At 44.0% G+C, this 20,042-nt stretch overlaps 1 protein-coding gene across 4 annotated transcripts in view; it reads right to left on the bottom strand.

Annotated features, from left to right (window-relative positions):
- The window catches only part of WDR37 (WD repeat domain 37), a 58,184-nt gene that overhangs the window by 15,528 nt on the left and 22,614 nt on the right, over nucleotides 1-20,042 (bottom strand). For all 4 annotated transcript variants that reach the window (XM_084859238.1, XM_084859235.1, XM_084859236.1 and 1 more), the window contains 6 exons: nucleotides 10,170-10,305; nucleotides 8,309-8,380; nucleotides 7,641-7,685; nucleotides 5,097-5,173; nucleotides 3,899-4,136; nucleotides 1,915-2,056 (listed from right to left, as the gene is read on the bottom strand). In XM_084859238.1, coding sequence (XP_084715364.1) covers nucleotides 1,915-2,056; nucleotides 3,899-4,136; nucleotides 5,097-5,173; nucleotides 7,641-7,685; nucleotides 8,309-8,380; nucleotides 10,170-10,305 — 710 coding nt within the window. The remainder of the gene's footprint in view (nucleotides 1-1,914; nucleotides 2,057-3,898; nucleotides 4,137-5,096; nucleotides 5,174-7,640; nucleotides 7,686-8,308; nucleotides 8,381-10,169; nucleotides 10,306-20,042) is intronic.

Below are 20,042 nucleotides of genomic sequence, written 5' to 3' on the forward strand. Positions count from 1 at the left end.
CCTCAACAAGTATGGAGTTACAAGGTGAGAGCTCCTTCCATGACACCTTCCCCAACAGGCTTAGCTGTTCTATCTTTGACATACTGAAAGAGTACAGTGCTGACCTCCCCTTGGAATAGCACCGGTTAATGAAATGAGAGCAGCCACATCCTCAGTGAATGGTGCAGGAGCAGCTGATGCATAACACTGTTAAAGCAAAATGGGACTGGACCCTATCAGTGGGGCCCCATGTAAGCTCATCTGAGCTTTCTAAAGCAAGACCAGGATATAAGCATTAAAACCACAATATAACAATACAACCAGAATAAAACCTAGCAGCAATGCAGAGATTTAAAATACAGATTTAAAACAGAAAAGCTAAAAGACCAGAAAGTAAAATGCTAAAATGCCTGGGAAAATAAAAAGGTATTCACTTGGCACTGGAAGGAATACAGTGTAGGTGCCAGGCGAACCTCATTAGGGAGCTCATTCCACAGCTGGGGTGCCACAGCAGAAAAGGCCCTCTTCCTATTAGCCACCCCTTTGGCAGGGACTCATGGAGAAGGACTGCTGACGATGATCTTAGGGTCCGGGCAGGCACATATAGGAGGAGGCGATCCCTCAGATAACCTGGCCCCAAGCCGTTAAGGGCTTTGAATGTTAATACCAGCACTCTGAATCGGGCCCGGAAATGACCTGGCAGCCAGTGCAGCTGGAAAAGTACCAGCATAATATGAGCTCATTCGCCAGTCCCTCTTAACAATCTTGCTGCTCTATTTTGGACTAGCTGAAGTTTCCGGACCGTTTTCAAAGGCAGCCCCACATCCTCAGCATATAACGCATTGCAGTAATCCAGATGATAAGTTATCAGAGCATGGATAACTGTAGCTAGGCTATCTCTGTCCAGATAAGGGTGTAGTTACTATACCAGCCTAAGCTGATAAAAAATGCTCCATGCTACTGAGTTCACCTGTGCCTCAAGTGACAGTTCTGGATCCAAGAGCACCCCGAAACTACAATCCTGATCCTTTAGGAGGAGTGCAACCCCCTCCAGAACAGGTTGAATGTCACCTAGCCGGGCAGACAAACCACCCACTAACAGTACCTCCATCTTGTCTGGACTGAGTTTCAGTTTATTGGCCCTCATCCAGTCCGTTACCATGCCCAGGCACTGACTCAGAACAGCCACTGCCTCACCGGGGTTTGATGAGAAAGAGAGGTACAGCTGGGTATCATCCGCATATTGATGGCACCTCAGCCCACACCTCCAGATAACCTGCCCCAGTAGTTTCATGTAGATGTTAAGCAGCATGGGGGATAAAACAGAGCCCTGTGGAACCCCATGGCATAATTGCCATGGCACAGTACAATAATCCCCCAGCACCACCTTCTGGAATCGGCCATCCAAGTAGGAGCGGAACTAGTACAGTGCAGTGCCTCCAACTCCCAACCCAGACAACCTGTCCAGAAGGATACCCTGGTTGATGGTATCAAAAGCCGCTGAGAGGTCCAGGAGAATCAACAGGGTCGCACTCCCACTGTCCCTCTCCTGTTGGCAGGTATACATACACATGGGTATTAAGGAAAAGTGCAAGCCCTGGGAGGACAGGGCTGCTCCAACAGTCCTCAAGATGCAATGGAAGCTACTGCTTGAAAGCCCACTGCCACTCTATTCCATGGTGCAGCATTTAAGAACATTCATTTAAAACTTATGCAGCCTCTCAAAAGTCCCATTTTACTGTAACTAGAAAAGGGGTGTGTCTTATCTTCCTTGGCATTTACTAAGTTTTGATTGGGATGAGTAGGAGGAAAGGCATTTCTGAAAAGTCCTAAAATAAAAGTAATCACTGTCAAAATCCAAGAACAGAAAGTCTGTGGCACAAGTAGCCCAACACAATTTCCCCTTAAAAACCCTAGGAAACAGCTGTCACTTACTCTGTATGGCCCTGAAAGACATTCACAGAATGGATAGAAGGGTCTCTGAAATCCCATAGACGGAAGGTTGTGTCGCGTGATGAGGTCACCACAAGACGCTGGGTGGGATGTGTGCAACAATGTGTAAGTTCTTGGTCATGTCCTACAACCACAGATGAAAACATTAAGGCCCTGAGAATGCAAGGCAGTTCATTTCCACAAACACTGAGAATGAAAACAGCAGAGAGACAATCATTACGTTTTGATGGCCATCAAGATGGCCTCAGGAAAGCAGGGCCTGCCTGGGTGAATAAAATGTTGCTCCACCCCCACTTGAGTCCTACTCACTATCCCAGGTCCTGGCCACCATTACCAACATGGATTAGCCTCCTGATTTCATTTAGAAGCATGCATTTAAGAAGTGCATGGATCCAACTTTTTACCGTTCCACAATCCTGAGGGTGAGCCCAACTTCCCCTACAAAGATCTGTTGAGCACCAAAATAAACATGCACAGCTTGGCTCCTTGATTAAATGTGCAAAGAGGAGAAAGTGCAAAGACACTCTGAAGGTGGCGGGGGGGGGGGGCGATATCACTCAGCCAAAAAGCTGCTAAACTGCATTTGTACACCTCCTTCAGACATGTACATATCTGAAGCAGACACACCAGAAATTGTTGAACCCAAAGCAACTACATTCTGTGCCTCAATAATTGGAAAGCTGGGACCAGAAATGTTAGACCAACTCTTCAGCTCTGTGAAACTTTAATTCTCTGCCACTACACCAATGGTCTTTCAAAGCAGAATGACAGCAGCTTTTTAACATGGACTGACCTCACATTTAAGGACTATGCTTAGGACTGCAAAATCCTAGGGCTGCAAGATCTATAAATCATCTAGCCCATCCTTCTGCTTAAAGTACTCCACACTGTAGTTTAATGTCCTGGCAATTAACAAACTACCACAGGATACTGCTTGCCAAGCAGAACAAAACAAAATGAAGGCACAGTTGCAGATAAAGACAACCAAGAAGTGCTAAAGAGCACACAATTGATATAGTTGAACCACTAGCCTCTAATGTTTATGCACAAGTCTTACATGTGTTTTATTACTTACTTACAATTGTGGCATTTCTTACGCCTAGTTAAGGAAAATATTTGATTGCACATTTGAGGACAACCCACGGGACTGGATCCAGTATCGGGATACTGTAAGCGAAAGCTACTGCTTGCGGAATGGGACTTCCACATCTTCTCCTCTCCCCCCGTTGCCCATCCCCATGATCCCTCCAAATGTGCTCCGAAGGGTCCCCCAACACATACTGGGGAACCCTCCAGACCACATTTGGAGGCTGCATGAGGGGGCTGCAATTGGGGAGGAGAGAACGCAGAAGTCCTGTTCCACAAGCAGTAGCCTCCACCTATGATATCACGATGCTGGATCCATGCTGGTATGCTAAGCCTCTGCAGCTAATACAGGGTGTGGAAAATAGCTATGTAAGAAAGCTAAAACAAATGAAATGACTATTTTGGCCCATGTTTTCTAACAAAAATCTTGCTTAAAAATTTAAATAAATAAATGATAAATGAACCTGCTTGGAAAAATGTAAAGCAGCCACCCCCAAACCTGGTGCCCTCCAAATGTGTTAGGACTACAACTCCCATCACTCCCTGCCTGCTGACTGGAGCTAATAGGGGTTGTAGTCCAACAGTTCTGCAGGGCACGAGGTTGAGGAAGGCTGCTGAAAGCATTGGAAATACACTACTGAGATTTTCAGATTGTAAACTGACCTGGGCCTTTGGGATAAGGGAAGCAACTGAATTCAAAGCAGCAGCAGGACTCAGCACCCTGGAAGCTCACATTCATAATAAATTATGCTATGCACTCTTCCTTGCCCACCCAAGTAAATAAAAAGTCTGGATTTCTAAGCTCCATGTAACAGTAGCAGCCTGGAACCACTCAGCATACGAAACAAGCCGAAGACAAAATTTCCGTATGAAGTGATACCTGTCAGAGAGTGCACAAGTTCAGAGGTCTCCACATCATATAGATTTGCTGTCCTATCCCATGACGCTGTCACAGCTTGCTTCCCTCCAACCAGCCAATCAGCTGCTATGACTACACCTTGATGGCTTTTTAGGGAGCTTAAAGGAGCCCGGATGGTGGGACAATCACTAGAACCATCTCCATCTCCATCAGGTTCATCTTTATCAGAGAACTCGACTTCATCTTCTCCAGACATTTGCTGTTAATTTTGAGAATATTGAATATGCATTAAACCTGCCAAGTTGAATGCAGCTTCCAGCAGAGTTGGTACTGAACCTTAACATGGAGATTATCTACTGGAAACACAAAGGTTTCTGCTGTATAGATCCCCACTGTGCCAAAGCCAGCTTGAGAGAGAGAGAGAGAGAGAGAGAGAGAGAAGAGCTGGAGTGAGGATATTATGAGAGAGAAAGACTGGGCTATGGAGTGAATCTACAACAGCAAGGAGTGTGTGTGGGTACAGGCAACAGAGCATGAGTACACTTGGGGAAGAGACAGAGCATAGGAAGGAAAGATTAATACTGGATGAATTTTGCAGGGACATTTTGTCTCATTTATCTGTTTTCTGCAAAAATGTGAAGACTGTAAAATATTCTCTCTCTTGGGATTTTATTTTTAGATTGTAAACTCTCCTGGGCCTTTGGGATACAGTAGCACAAACATGTTTTCTTTCTTTCAAGAATGTATACAACCTGTATCAAATCATGTGCAATGTTTCCAACCATACAGTCATGCTCTGCAGTCCCTGCACTCTTACATCAGGGAATTGGCTGCAGGCAACACGATTGGTAGAAGAACTATATAGTTGTTGTGAATGCTAAGGGAGCAGTTCGGGCAGCTGCTGTTTTTAATATTGTTAGTATTAAATTCCTGAGGAGCAAAGATAATATACCGATGAGCTTCCACTCATGCTCGCAGTAGCAGCCATCTGAGAACCACATAATCAGGCTCATGGGCTTTATGGCACAATTGCACCTAGGCCAGGATGTGGCAAGCACATGTGATCATTACGAAAAAGGCAATCAGCAAAATATCAAGCAGTAAAAATAATCTGAAATGGTGCATTTTCTCAATTAGGCCAACAGACGTTTGCTAAGATAAATGCAGCATAAAAACCATCCTCAGTAAACAGAACCTCACCCTGGAGTTCATCACTTACGTTGCTGTCGGTGGTAGGCTGAGGTGTGGGCAACTGCACCATATACCTCCAGATATGAGCTGTCTGGTCTCCAGAAGCTGTAGAACAAATCAGACAGAGTAAGAAAAGAAGAAGACAATTCAGATGTCACATTCCTGATCCCCCAAACTAAGCTACCGAGGACTGGGAACAAGCGACAAACTAGAGTGCACCCTCCTCCCCCAATTCCCTTCCCTCTTTCTGCAGTCCTTAATGTGAAACTTCCTCATTTACTATGACAGGCAAACAAGCAAAGAGTTCAAGTGATCCCTCCAAACCAGTATTTCAAGCCATAGTTTGATTCTGTTTTGGAGGGAACACTGAAACCAGTTTGCCAAATTGGTTGACATGGCGAACTGTGATTTGAGGAAACAAGGAAGTCTAGGGGGAAGAGCTTAAACCCGTCTCAAATCCTTCAAGCCATGTTTTAGAGAGTTGGGAACACGCTAGCAGAATGCTGGTCACTGCGTTTTTCCATTTTGACTAAACTACATACATTACTTTTTAACAATATCACTGACCAGTTAGTTCATGTTCAGCCTAAATTAAATGGCTCATTATTTGGATGCTCTACAATGCTCATTTAAGTGAAGTGAAGTCAGAAGCTCTATATATACTCTCTCTATACTAAATATGTTTTAATAGCTAGCCATTCATAAAAATAATGTATATATTCCAAAAGGATATTCACCCCTTCTCACTACCAGTGTACCCTGCTGAACATTTAAGCTTTGCATGTGACTGCAAGTTCAGAAAAGCTATTGGCATTTCTTACCTGCACCCTCCCACCTGAATACTTAACCATTTTCTCACAACTAGGAGGGCTCCTAGAGGCAGGGAGCGAACAATAAATGCCAAAAATAAACGCAGACTATCATAAATTCTCAAAATCAAGACATTTTTAAAATTCTGCGTCCTACTCCTTTTTTTCACAAAAATGTTAGTTTTTCTCGAGTCCACTGATAGATGGAATGGCCCCATCTCTCATACACAGTGACCTTTAAATGGAATATGGCCAAGGCAAAGAAAAAGCAAGTCTTGTGCCAAACACAACAGAATGTCAAAGAAAGGGAAAAGTGGCCATAGTCCAGTGATAGAGCACATTCTTTGAATGCAAAAGGTCCCAGGTTCAATCCCTGGCATCTCCAGGGATTGACTCCTGTCTGAAACCCCAGAGAGCCACTGCCACTCAGTGCAGACCAGGGCTGGGAAATCACTTTGGCTCCAGGGGCCAGATTGCCTCCTAAACCACCCGCACAGGCCAGATGACATAAGGGGAAGGTGCCCCGTCTGTGACATCAGAGGTGGGCTCCTGGCCCCTGTCAGCATCAGGTTCCTGGCTGAAGCTCTTCCAACTGGCACCTCAGTTAAGGAGCTGACTTCGTTCTTACTAGGAACCTTGTGATATTTGTTGGTTTTGTTGGTAAATTTGTTTATATTCTCTATTGCTAAATTGTTGATAATACTTGGTCCAATTATTTGTTTGTATAGTTTTGCACACTTTTGTCAGCATTGAAAAAAATAAAACTTAATGACATTTAAAAAAAAGGAGTTGACTTCATTCTGCCTGGGTTTTCCCTGGCTAGGGAAAGCCCTGGTGGAGCAAAGCCCACTGAGGTGCCAGCTTTACTCCTCCTTCATGCTCCCTGCATGGGGAACACAGGAGCAAGGTGGACTCATCTATCGCCTTGCAGTGCTGACTGAGCGCACAGCAGCATCACTCCTCCATCGCCTTCCCCATGCAGAGAATGTGAAGGAGGAGTTAACTGACTGTGCTGAGGTTTAGTCGCTCTCCTGCTCCAATCCCTTCTGGGGGGAGGGGGCCTTCAGTCAGGGTGAGGAGCTTCGTCCGAGTCCCCCACAAACTTGATGGGCTGGCCTGGCGGGCCAAATATGGCCCAGAGGCTGGAGGGTCCCTATCCCTGGTGTAAACCATGCTGAGCTAGAGTGACAGTGAATCATGGCAGATTCGGAACAGACAAAGTACTTCTTCACACAGCACATAGTTAAGCTATGGGATTCATTCCCAGAAGGTGTTGTGAGGACCACCAACTTAGATGGCTTCAAAGGGCGATTAGATGGATTAACTGAAGATAAGGTGATCAATAGCTACTAGCCATGGCGGCTATATGTTACCTGCAGGACCAGAAACTGCATACCTGTGTACCTCAGTAGCTGGAGAACAACAGTGAGAGAAGGTACTGCCTGCATGTCCTATTCGTGGACTTATTTATTATTTATTTATTACATTTCTAATTCACCCGATAACCAATTCTCTCTGGGCAGCTACCCATAAGCCGCTGTGGGAAACAGGATGCTGGACTTGATAGAACTTTAGTCTGATCCATAAGGGCCATTATGTTCTTAATAGCCTGACTTGGTGTAAGACAGCTTCCTAATAGAACTTGACAGAGGTAACAAGCTATCACATTATTCAGCAAACACAGACATGAAACAATGGAAGAGACAAGGCTCTTCCGAAGTGCCTTGTAGACATTATTTTGTGAACTCAAAATATTTACATACCTGTAAGAGCCACTTGTTCTGTTGGATGGAACTTTATGGAATTTACTGTGTTAACAAAAACAACAATCAATCATTAGGCCAATAAATCCACAAAAAAGCCTTACTACAGTTTACATGCAATTGAACTCTGTGACCGGGTTCAGATGACAAGTCGCAGCTCATCATGGAATGCCCCTGCATATAGTTATTCTAGCACATTAGGGGGGAAAACTGAGTGTGCTAATTCACTACAAGCAGTGGGCTTTTTTAGATGAAGCATTCAAAGGCTGTTATCCCCACCTTTAGTCTGAAGTGGTAGAGTCTAGTATTCTACTACCTCAGTCTGTAATATGTAGATTGGCTCCAGTATAGAGAGCTTTAAGACAGTTGCTGTCTTCTTAGCATCACAGCTATTGAGTTAGAAATTTGAAAGCCTATTTTTGCAAATTACTACACTTTGTTATTTCTTGTGTGCTCAGTCATTGCATTTTATAGAAGTTCGTATTACAAATGCTATATTTAAAGTTTTACAATACGTTTTCCTTTAAACCAAATGATTGGAAGCGTGTGTTTTGTGTACAAAGTGAAGTTTTCTAAAGTTTGTCTAAAGATTTACCTTCAACAATACATGGCTTTATAGGAAGACATCACACATGAAATGAACTTTTCTGATGGGGATTTTTTCTCACCTGATCCAGCATGCCCAACATATTTGACAAGGCACTTCCCTGTTTCTATACTCCACAGCAAAGCAGTGTGATCTGTCAGAGTTCAAAAAAGAGATATTTAAAATATATTTCAACAGCTAAATGTTTTAATTTACATACTGTAAGTCAGGGTCTGACAGCAAAACATGCCACCACCAGCTAGACCAGGAACAGCAACCTATTCCTCTGCAGGCAGAACTTGACAAAAGGAGATGGAAGCTGTACATACAATTTTAAGTCAAAGAAAATGGCTCTCAGAGGATTCATGCAGCTCTTCTTCCTGTGGCCTGCACCAGGAAGGAGATTTCATCATTTTCATCACGTTACGTCAGGCTGGTTCATACATGCACGCACTCCACTTGATTTCTCATAACTTTATTACTCAGCTGAATTCTGAAATGACTCCACTGAAAAGCATCAATTTCAAGGAGATCAAACTTCTCTGTGCTGTTTTAACCTGCGATAGCTCATTCACACATCCAAGTCACCACCCAATACTGTCGTTGAGTGATGAGCATATATGTGGAACTAGCTTCCGAAACAGATTTTGTGGGAGTTTGAGGGGCTGCTGGGTGAGAAGGAAGGAATTTCCCCACTTCCCATTCCGCTGATGAAAGCCGCTCCATTGGCAAGATGGGTTAACTGGATACCATGCTATGTGCTGGTCTCCAATTTCTCTTCATCATGCTCTCCTGCTCTCTTTGATGTCCAGCAGATGGCGCTAATGTATCTCAGACTCCTCATTTTAGCCAAAGGGAGAATCTTTTTTTTTCAAAGTTATACTGCTCTTATAAAGTTTACTGCCCCCTATTTAAACAACTGCTAACATATTTCAGACTCTGTGTGATTATTGTCAGGCCAAAACAAGAAGTGTCCTGACAAAATTAAGGAAATAGCTTAATTTAAAATATAAAAGGAATGTTTGTAATACATGTTCAAATATATTTCTAAGTTTGGTGTTTAGGTTGCTACATAGGTAGACAAAGAAAAAGAGGTAAAAGAATATCCTGAAATAAAGATGAAAAGGAAACAACAGAAATCCAGGATTTGAGTTAGAGCTTAGCTGCTATAATAATACCAGTTCCCTTTTTAACTGTTAAGACACCATTTAAAGTCCATCTTAACAGTCAAGAGGGTAACTACAGTATTTGTTTTTAGCAGAGACAGCAATTCACTCAAGCAACAAAAGGAACTATAGGTACTTAAGGCCAACGGATAGATCTAGTTAGGTACCTGACCCCTAACCTAAGCGCTTTAGATTACAGTCTATCAAGCTGATAACTAGGAACTGGGTTTTGTCTAAGTAGATAGAAAAATTCAAGAACTGTGGACTAAGTCTTCTTCGGTAAGAGACCATGCTTAGAGAAGTGCATGGCAAAACAGAAGAAGATGCAGGTGGCTCAAACCCATAATGGGAGCATATGCATGCATCCATCTGGGCAATGGTGTATACAAGAACACAGTGCTAGTATGAAAACATGCATTGTTTAGAGTGATGATGGCTGACTTCTGCAACCTGGTGGACTCTCCCCAGACCAGCTGCTGGGGCATGAGAGCGTGTGCACATGTCCACGCATACACACATACAATGTTGCCATCATGAGCCCAGGCAGCTTGGCCAGGGAAGATACAGCCCCACAGGCTGAAGACCCCATCTAGGACAAAATGAGAAGAGGCCCCAGCAGTCTCTAAACATCCTCTCAATTCGAAGGAAGCTGTTTCCCATCTGGCACGGAGAGGGCTAGGAGCCAAAAACATGGGCCATTAGCTGGCCATGTGTGGTCTAGCATAACCCCTAAAAACAGACATCATAAGCAGCAGTGGAGACAAGAGAGAAGATTACCAGCAGATGCAGTCCCCAACACCACTGGCTGCGTTTTCGTGACACTGACATCCCAAATCCCATCCCGATGACCAATATACTCTTTCACCAGCTGACAGATTGCTCTAGATGTTGTTGTTTTGAAACTGGATACGATCTAAGGAGATCAAGAGGCAGATCTGACATACAACTGTAGATGTACAATTCTTTACTAACCCACCCATCCAATGCACAACATAGAAGCCATTGAAACATTTAACTGTAGCACCGTTTAATGGATGCATAAGCTCTAGGATGTTCTCTCCTAAAAAGAATGGGACCAAATCTGTCCTGTGTGAAGTCAGGGCAAGATAATGTATGTGCGAGAGCAGAATTTGGCCCAATGTAAGCATTTTAGGAGGTCATAATGCAGCAAACTCTCAGATTTTCCCTTCTCCTCTCCTGATAAACAGGTGAGCATAACCTGAGGAGCACTTTTCCGTTTCTTCTGTCTACAATGTATCGTATGTGCTATACAAGTCTGTTTATTAAATACGGCCAGCCAAAAATGGGTAAGTGTGGGAGAAGGAAAAAGAGTTGCGTAAAAATCCAAAGCTCAGAGCAATGTGGAAAGGGCAAAATATTACAATGGAGTATACTGAAAATAACAATTAACCTGCAAGCACAGGCCAATTCCTTTTGCATGACAATGAAACATTCCTTTTAAGAAATAGTAGAAAAATGAATAAATAATTATAATTATAATAATACAAGAGAAATATAAAAACGCTAATGAATGCTTTAAAAACAGTAATGAATCACTTCACTTGCCTGCTCTAATTAAATGCCTTTGGAGAAAAATGGGGAGGAAAGGTCCTCAAATTGCAACTGCTACATTTAAAAAAACCTCACAACAGGAAAAAGGAAGCAGCAATTCACTCTGTTTTCAGAATTCTCCCTGTGGGCAGAGAGCCTTGGTACTAATGTTAACAATTAAGGAGCTATGTTCTAAAACACAGGATTATGTGTACTGAGTTTGATAAATGCTGGGTCACCAGATCAAAGGGAGGAAGAACAGAAGGAAGAAAGTCATGTACAAAAGTATTTGCAGTCCAGGACCATGTAAGTGACCAAAGGTAAGCATACTAAAGTAGTATGAAACTACTACAATGGAAGTTATTTTCCAGCATTATCTCACTTGTCTTCAATTGATAGGTTACAAGATCCATACGAGGACTGACCCAGCAGCAGTGCCAAGAATGTATTCGATATTGTTCACATTGGCTGCCTGTTAGTTTCCGGTGCAGGGTTTGTCCTTTAAAGCCCTAAAACAGGGGTGAGGAATTTGTGACCCTCCGAATATTTTGGCCTACAACTCCCATCAGCCCTAACCAGCACTGTCTATGGTGAAGGACGATGGGAGTTGTAGGCCAAAACATCTGAAGGTCGTTTGCCCAGCCCAGTCCTGAATTTGTTTTGGGATCACGTTACCTAAGATCAGCATCACTTTACTCTCTGACCAGCCAGCAAGAGCCACTAGGATAGTGGGTACTAGAGCTGGGCTCTCTCAGTGGTGGCTCCACACCTTTGGAGCTTCTCCCACAGAGAAATTCATATGGCCTTGTCACTACTGGCTTTAAAAGAAACCTCTGAAGACACATTTATTCCAGTCTACATTTGGTGCTTAAAATAATTAGCTGTTGGTACTGCTGTGTGTGTGAGTTTAATGGTAAACTGTATGTTCATCTTTTTATAATATTGTAAGCCACCTTGTGAGGGCAATGCACCCTGAAAGGTGAGTTAAAAATCTTTCAAAGGAATAAATAAGACTGTGGGTCAAGGCTGTGACATGGGCCTTTAAAAGGTTCTCAGTACGGCAGCACCTCAGCAACATTCCACACATGTTGCTGAACCCTATTCAGAGCTAGGAAGCAAGGCCCGTCAATGGCTGCTACTGCGTGTCAAAGCATCCACCCCTCTTGCATTCCATCTAAATCTCCTGGACACGCTTCAGGGAGTTGGGAGGGTGTGGAATTCAGAATTCGCTTGTAAAAGTAGTTAAGGGCAGAGGAAAGGGTTGTTGTTGTCAGTGGACAAGACCTGGATGACAGGGTCATTTAGACTGGCGGAACAGGAGGAGAGGCAGCTGTTTTGGCATGCAAGAGGATTTGAGAGGGTACTCAGTGGGAGCACTGTTAACTATGGACCACAGCTTTTCGTGCCTCCTCAAAACCTATGTCAAAGTTTTGTGCCACCATTTACCAGTGTGCACTGGCATATCTAATCTGGGTTCTTAGTTAACACCCCCCAAATTCCAACACTGTAATGGCCTTCAACCCACTTGAGCTTCATATTCTTCAAAGTTTAAAAATGAGATGGAGGTGCCATGTTGTAGATTAGGGTCAACAGTGGGTCTTCTGTCTGAAAAGGCTGAGGACAGGTGGTTTAAGTCACAATAATGCTAATATGCCATGCCCTAAAATGCCAAATCTCCAAAGGCACTGTTATGCTGAGCTACTCCCAGATTCTCTGTGTACCAAGGTCTCAGAAGCAAATGCTCACATTACGTGTGCGTTCCAGCAAAAAACTGTGCTCAATATTTTGCCATAAGGCACTGGAGTAATTTGCAAGAGCATCCCCATGACTTAGACGCTCTAGTTTAGGAAGCAGTCGAGACAATGAAAAAAATGTTAATTGCTCTTTTCACACAATGGTTTTACATGTAGTCCTAAGAGCTTTTTCAAGTAAAGAGTAAAATGTGACAAACAGGCATTTGAAAACACGTGTATTATACCAGCATACACTGAGAACTGGGGTAAGAATAGTTGTGTCTCCCTACCAAATATAAGGTTAGAATCAGACTTAGTCATACTTAAAGTAGACGTATTAAAATCATGTCATGACTAACTTAAGTCCCATGGATCTTCTTTAAATACAACTAATTCTGGCTCCAACCCATAGGCTTAGTGGGAAACCAAAGCTTGTTGCTGAATAATGTATGAAATGGCCTTAAACAATATTATCATATTTCACAAGAGGAAACTTAGGAGCCATTTCAATAGGAGTTGAAACAGAAGTGCTTAGCATTGCCACAAAAAGAATTAAAAGACATAAAGAGAGGGGCTAGGTGTATACTCAACTTTAATAAGTTGTATTAAGAATTCTAGAGGAAGCCTCAGAATTAGAAGCAGATATATAAAGTGTATCATAATCCAACCCTAGTTAGTCAAAATCCTGGATGTAACATGTACTGCCTTGTAAGCAAACACAGAAAAGATTTCAATTATACCCAATTTAGGTATTATAAACAAGGTTCTAGGAACGTTCAATGATAAAAAGAGAGAAAGAGAGAGAAGACAAGGTGTTCTATCAACATATGAAATTAAATGTTCTTGTAAGGAACTGAAGGACTACAAGAAGCCTGCAATAGTGTAGAAAGTCAAAGTATTCCATTTTTCTCTCTGTTAATCTTTATAATGATGAAATGAGACCTAGATGGAATCATAATTAAGTAGTTAATGAGCAGAATTGTTTCAAAGCAAGTAGAAGCACTAATTACTATGGATGCATTGAAAAGAAAACAGGTTAATTCTTGCAGAACTAGGTAGAGATTAGTACTGGAACCACAGTGTGGAATTAATCATAAAATTTTCAAGGCAATATTAAAATTCAGTTGTCAGATTTAATAAATGTCTTCAAACAAAATAGAGTTATGTATGAGAAGTGGAACAGTAGAATAAATTGTACCAATAGGACTTCCATACCTCTCAACTGTTAATAAGAAGTGGAGAAGAATCCAACTAGGCTCTTGGGCTTACAACTTATCTCAAGGAAGGAAATTAATTTTGGGAAGTTTTCTTTCATTTCCTGAGAAATTTTAATTTTCTTAAATTTTGAATTCTAAGATGCAAACGTGCTCAAGGGTGGAACCTCACAGTTTTTGCTGGAAAATTGATATTTACCTTAATTTCTTCTACCATTTTGGCTATGTTTATTGTCAGTTGGAGACACCTCATGCTTACTCTGCAGAATTCTACACATCTCTTACTGATGTGGACATTATTTTGTCTTGCTAGAAAACCAAAAAAAACTTTTAAAATCTTATTCCTAAAATGAAGCCCAGCAAAGAGGGGACATTAATGGAAATTTGGCCTTAGGATGCCTGCAAATCTGTGCATAATCAGCAGAATGCATCTCCAGTGTAGCAGGGACTGAGGAAAGGATGAGGACTTCCCCACCACCACCCCAGCAAGCCCTCCTTGCTCTTGAGGGAACCATTTCCTGCTCCTCCCTAGGAACTGCAACTTATCTGGCAATGGCAGGTCATCCAAGAGAGGCTATCTAGGCATAATATCTGCGGTCTCTGACTCTTCCACCCTCCTGCTTCCTGTGGCCTGCCTATATCTTCAACTACGCTGTCAATCAACAGTGTGTCCAACCAATAATAGTTACTAGCCTCAACAATCCAATTCACTCCCAAACATTTGTTTCTGTATCTGTTGTACATGGCAATTGTTCCATGTTCTGAGCAGGGACGTTTGTTTCCTTCTCTCTGACCATTCAGCATATCAATTCGCAATTTTTTTTTTACCATTACTGTTTACTTTTGATGCTGTTATGTCCCACCCAGGTGTTAGTGGAGCAGAACAGACTGGAGTACTGCAGAACTGGCCCAAGCTCACGGCACGTGTGAGCAGCTTTCTCTGAAGTGTGACTTAGTTGCTAGGCAGCCTTTAAATATAACAGCATGGAATGCACAGCAACTACTTGTCAGTAATGGGGTTTGTCATCATGCAAAGAGATGAGAAGAAATGGGGTGGGGGAATGGTTGAATGGCTGCTAACATCAAAAAGGCACTGCATATGAAGGTAGCTTTGTTGCAGTCATCCCATCTAACTCCTCGGGGGGCTGGGGAGGCTTTTGGAGAAACTGCTCTTGGATGGAAGGTCACACATGGACCACATTTAGGCTTTCAATATTCACTATCTAGAATTCCTGTCAACACTGCTCACTGCAATGTCTCAGGAGGGGAATATAGACTGACAGACTTACATAGATGGACAGGATCCATTATGGATTCTACTTCCTATGAAGTTTGAAAGGATTCAATCTTGGGAGTTTAGGGAGTCACACTGAAGTCTGTTCTCTTCATTGTTAAGTGGGAGCTGCTTCTAAATCTTCTAGACCTTTGTGCTGCTTGGTTTAATTATCAGAGAGAGCAGCCTACCTTTCTCTCAAAATAGATACCATCTTTAGTGTCATTTGGTATTTGGGGCTTCCTTTCATTTTAAAAAAGGATAATGAAAGTCTGATCAGTATTTTTCAGCCCTTGGAATTTCATTAGCAGCCAGTCCAGCTTGCTACACCAGTCAAGTGCTTCACAAGAGGGCCTGCTAACTGCCGCACCAATGTAATGGTGCTGACTGCCACTTAAATGCAACCACTGCAAGGAAATTGCGGTAATATGCAGTTATGCACTAGTACTAAAATTTCCATTCTAGGTGCAATTAATTTCTAAAAACGTCAATGCTAATAAAGCACACAACTGGAAATGAACTGAATCACAAAAAAGTGAGTTCATAATTATGGGGACAGTCAAAAGAAACAAAAAACAAAATACTGAACTAATACATAACAACCATACATAAGGATGTTAGATCAAAAAATATAGATATAGAGCAGAAAGATATAAACATCAACCTTAATGGAACAATAATCTGTGAATCTTGGTATAAACATAGATCTTGATCTTTACAGGATCCTGGTATAATCCTGTTTTGCAGTGACCACTTCTTCAGAAATTAAACTGAAAAACTGTGAAAAGTAACATATAAACGATAGGAGCAGAGTGAACGCACCTGCCTAAACAACTCACTGCCACCAGAGTGAGTAAATCCGCTGCCTGTGGTTTGAGGTTTGTTCTGATTTTTGGCTTTTTATTGTTTTCAAGTGTTGTACTACAATTATATTATTAAAAGTTTCTCATCTGTTTCTTAGTCTTCTCTAGTTTTGGACACACAATATGTTTTGTGGAGAGAGGTAATACAGTACATTCAGAGAATACTTTCTATCCTTTTTGTTGCTCCCACAGCGTGTGTTTGAGGCAGTGAGTTTGCAAAGCTCTTTATTTAGATTCTTCAGCACTCATTTAAATAATTTTATTGGAAATGTGTTGAACATGTATTTCAATATGTATTGAGTATTTAAGATTTTATACCAATGTTTCAAGATACATTTTATTGTAGATGTGTAACCTTGTATGGGCTATATATTTTTTTCAGTTTTTCAATTTAATTTCTGAAGAAGCGGTCACTGCAGAACAGGACTATACCAGGACCTTGTTTGTATGTATGTATGTATGTATTTATTTATTTCATTTCTATACCACCCAATAGCTGAAGCTCTCTGGGCGGTTCACAAAAATTAAAACCAAACAACACACAATAAAACAATTTAAAATATATAGAACATTAAAACCACAATATAACAATACAACCACAATAAAACCTAGCAGCAGTGCAGGAGTTTAAAATACAGATTTAAAAACAGCAAAGATAAAAATTTAGAAAGCTAAAATGCCTGGGAAAATGAAAAGGTCTTCACCTGGCACCGAAAGGAATACAATGTAGGTGCCAGGCGAACCTCACTAGGGAGCTCATTCCAGAGCCGGGGTGCCACAACAGAAAAAGCCCTCCTCCTAGTAGCCACCCGCCTCACTTCCTTTGGCAGGGGCTCACGGAGAAGGGCCGCTGATGATGATCTTAAGGTCTGGGCAGGCACATATAGGAGGAGGCGATCCTTCAGGTAACCTGGCCCCAAGCCGTTAAGGGCTTTGAATGTTAACACCAGCACTTTGAATCGGGCCCGGAAATGGACTGGCAGCCAGTGCAGCTGGAAAAGTACTGGCGTAATATGAGCTCGCAGGCCAGTCCCTGTTAACAATCTTGCTGCCCTATTTTGGACCAGCTGAAGTTTCCGGACCGTTTTCAAAGGCAGCCCCACGTATAACGCATTGCAGTAATCCAGACGAGAAGTTATCAGAGCATGGATCACTGTAGCTAGGCTATCTCTGTCCAGATAAGGGCGTAGTTGGTATACCAGCCTAAGCTGATAAAAAGTGCTCCGTGCCACTGAGTTCACCTGTGCCTCAAGTGACAGTTCTGGATCCAAGAGCACCCCCAAACTACGAACCTGACCCTTTAGGGGGAGTGCAACCCCCTCCAGAACAGGTTGAATGTCACCTAGCCGGGCAGACAAACCACCCACTAACAGTACCTCCATCTTGTCTGGATTGAGTTTCAGTTTATTAGCCCTCATCCAGTCCATTACCATGCCCAGGCACTGATTCAGAACAGCCACTGCCTCACCGGGGTTTGATGAGAAAGGAGGCAGAGCTGGGTGTCATCTGCATATTGATGGCACCTCAGCCCACACCTCCGGATAACCTCCCCCAGCGGTTTCATGTAGATGTTAAACAGCATGGGGGATAAAATAGAGCCCTGTGGAACCTCATGGCACAATTGCCATGGCACAGAGCAATAATCCCCCAGCACCACCTTCTGGAATCGGCCATCCAAGTAGGAGTGGAACCACTGTAGTGCAGTGCCTCCATCTCCTAACCCAGACAACCTATCCAGAAGGATACCATGGTCGATGGTATCGAAAGCCGCTGACAGGTCCAGGAGAATCAACAGGGTCGCACTCCCCCTGTCCCTCTCCCGGCAGAGGTCATCCCACAGGGCGACCAAGGCAGTTTCCGTTCCAAAACCAGGCCTGAAGCCCGATTGAAATGGATCTAGATAATCCGTTTCATTCAAGGGTGCCTGGAGCTGTCCTACAACCACCCGCTCAAGCACCTTGCCCAGGAAGGGGATGTTGGCCACTGGCCTATAATTGTTAACATCCTCTGGGTCCAGGTTAGGCTTTTTCAGGAGTGGTCTAATTACTGCCTCTTTTAAAGCGGCAGGCACCACTCCCTCTCTCAAGGAGGAATTTACAACCTCCTGGACCCAGCCGGACGTCCCCTCCTTGTTTGATTTAATAAGCCATGAAGGGCAAGGGTCAAGCACACAAGTGGTCGATCGGACTTGGCCAAGCACCTTGTCCGCATCCTCAGGCCTCAGTAACTGAAACTCATCCAATAAAACTGGACCAGATGGTGCTCTGAACGCCTCTACCAATGGAACTGCATTAATGGTGGTGTCCAATTCATGACGAATCTGTGCGACTTTATCCTCAAAGTGCCGTGCAAACTTGTCACAGCGTACTACCGAGGGTTCCACCGTCTCTCTCCCTGGCCCAGAATGTAACAGGCCGCGAACCACTGGGAAAAGCTCCGCTGGACGACACTGAGAAGATGCAATGCTGGTGGAAAAGAACTGCCTCTTTGCCACCCTCACCGCCACAGAGTAGGCTCGATAGTGGGCTCTTACCTGTGTTCGGTCAGACTCAGCACGAGTTTTCCTCCACCTGCGTTCTAGCCGTCTCCCCTCTTGCTTCATTGCCCTCAGCTCAGGTGTATACCAAGGAGCTGGCCGGGCTCTGCTCAGAGGGAGAGGGCGCTTGGGCGCGATCGTGTCAACCGCCCGAGTCATCTCTGCATTCCACAGAGCGACCTGGGCTTCGACAGGAGCACCAGCCATACCAGCAGGAAAATCCCCCAGAGCCCTCTGGAATCCATCGGAATCCATTAATCTCCGGGGGCGGACCATTTTAATAGGTCCCCCACCCTTGCAGAGGGGAAAGGCCGCCAGGAGTCTAAACCTCAGCAGGAAGTCATCTGACCATGACAAAGGGACAGATGTTAATTCCTCCACTTTCAGATCACCATCCTCCTGCCCAGTCGAGAAAACCAGATCAAGCGTGTGTCCTTTTATATGCGTTGGGCCGATGACATGTTGGGACAGCCCCGTGGTTGTCATGGCGGCCATGAAGTCCTGAGCCGCCCTGGATATAGCGGCCTCGGCATGGAAGTTGAGATCCCCCAGGACTATCATCCTAGGGGTTCTCAACACCAAGTCCGAGACCACCTCCGTCAGCTCAGGCAGGGAGTCTGATGGGCAGCGGGGTGGACGGTACACCAACAGAATCCCTAATCTGTCCCGGGTACCCAACACAAGGTACAAACACTCAAGATCTGCACTCGAATGAGCAGGAAGCCTGGAGAGGGAGACTGAATTCCTATAGACCACGGCAACCCCCCCTCCCCGACCCTCAAGTCGGTGTTGGTGCTGCACCGAGTACCCAGGAGGGCACAGCTGGGAGAGAGTGACCCCTCCCAGTTCCCCCACCCAGGTCTCAGTAATACATGCCAGGTCAGCCCCCTCATCCACAATCAAATCATGGATGAGGGAGATTTTATTTTGAGCCAACCTGGCATTCAGCAGCAGCACCACCAGACCCGAGAGCAGACTGGTAAGGCTGCCAGGAACCATCAGGTTGGGGGAAGAACCAGAAGAGGGGACAGCTGTAAGGTGTCTAGCCCCTCTTCTCCTCAGCTGGCCTGTTAATCCTCCAACGCCATACCTCCCCCTGCCCGTGACCACAGTTATGGTGGCACCTCCCCCACCCCCTGCCCAATAGTCCTCCCAGGCACATATTAAAATGTTAGGATATAAAATGCACAACAGTTTAAAAGAATATAAAAGATAAAAGAGAACAGCAGCTAAGAAGGAGCAGATAAAGTCCACGTTTGCCCCTTTCCCCTTGTCTTTAAAGCTGCTGCCCTCTGCTGCTGCTATTTGCTGCTGGTATTGTGGCTGCTGGTGTCTCTGGAGAGGCAGGTGGGTAGGTCTTCAGATCCTACGCGACTCCAAGTGCGACGCTAAGTGCGCACTTAGCGTCGCAATTGGCGCGACGCCAAGGCGCTGCCTCTGGCAGCCCCGCCTTAAGTACCTGTGGGTGGGGGCAGAAGCA

Source organism: Heloderma suspectum, chromosome 5 (genome assembly GCF_057233095.1).
Source record: "Heloderma suspectum isolate Gila_16-S chromosome 5, 16-S_ref, whole genome shotgun sequence".
Lineage (NCBI taxonomy): Eukaryota > Metazoa > Chordata > Lepidosauria > Squamata > Helodermatidae > Heloderma > Heloderma suspectum.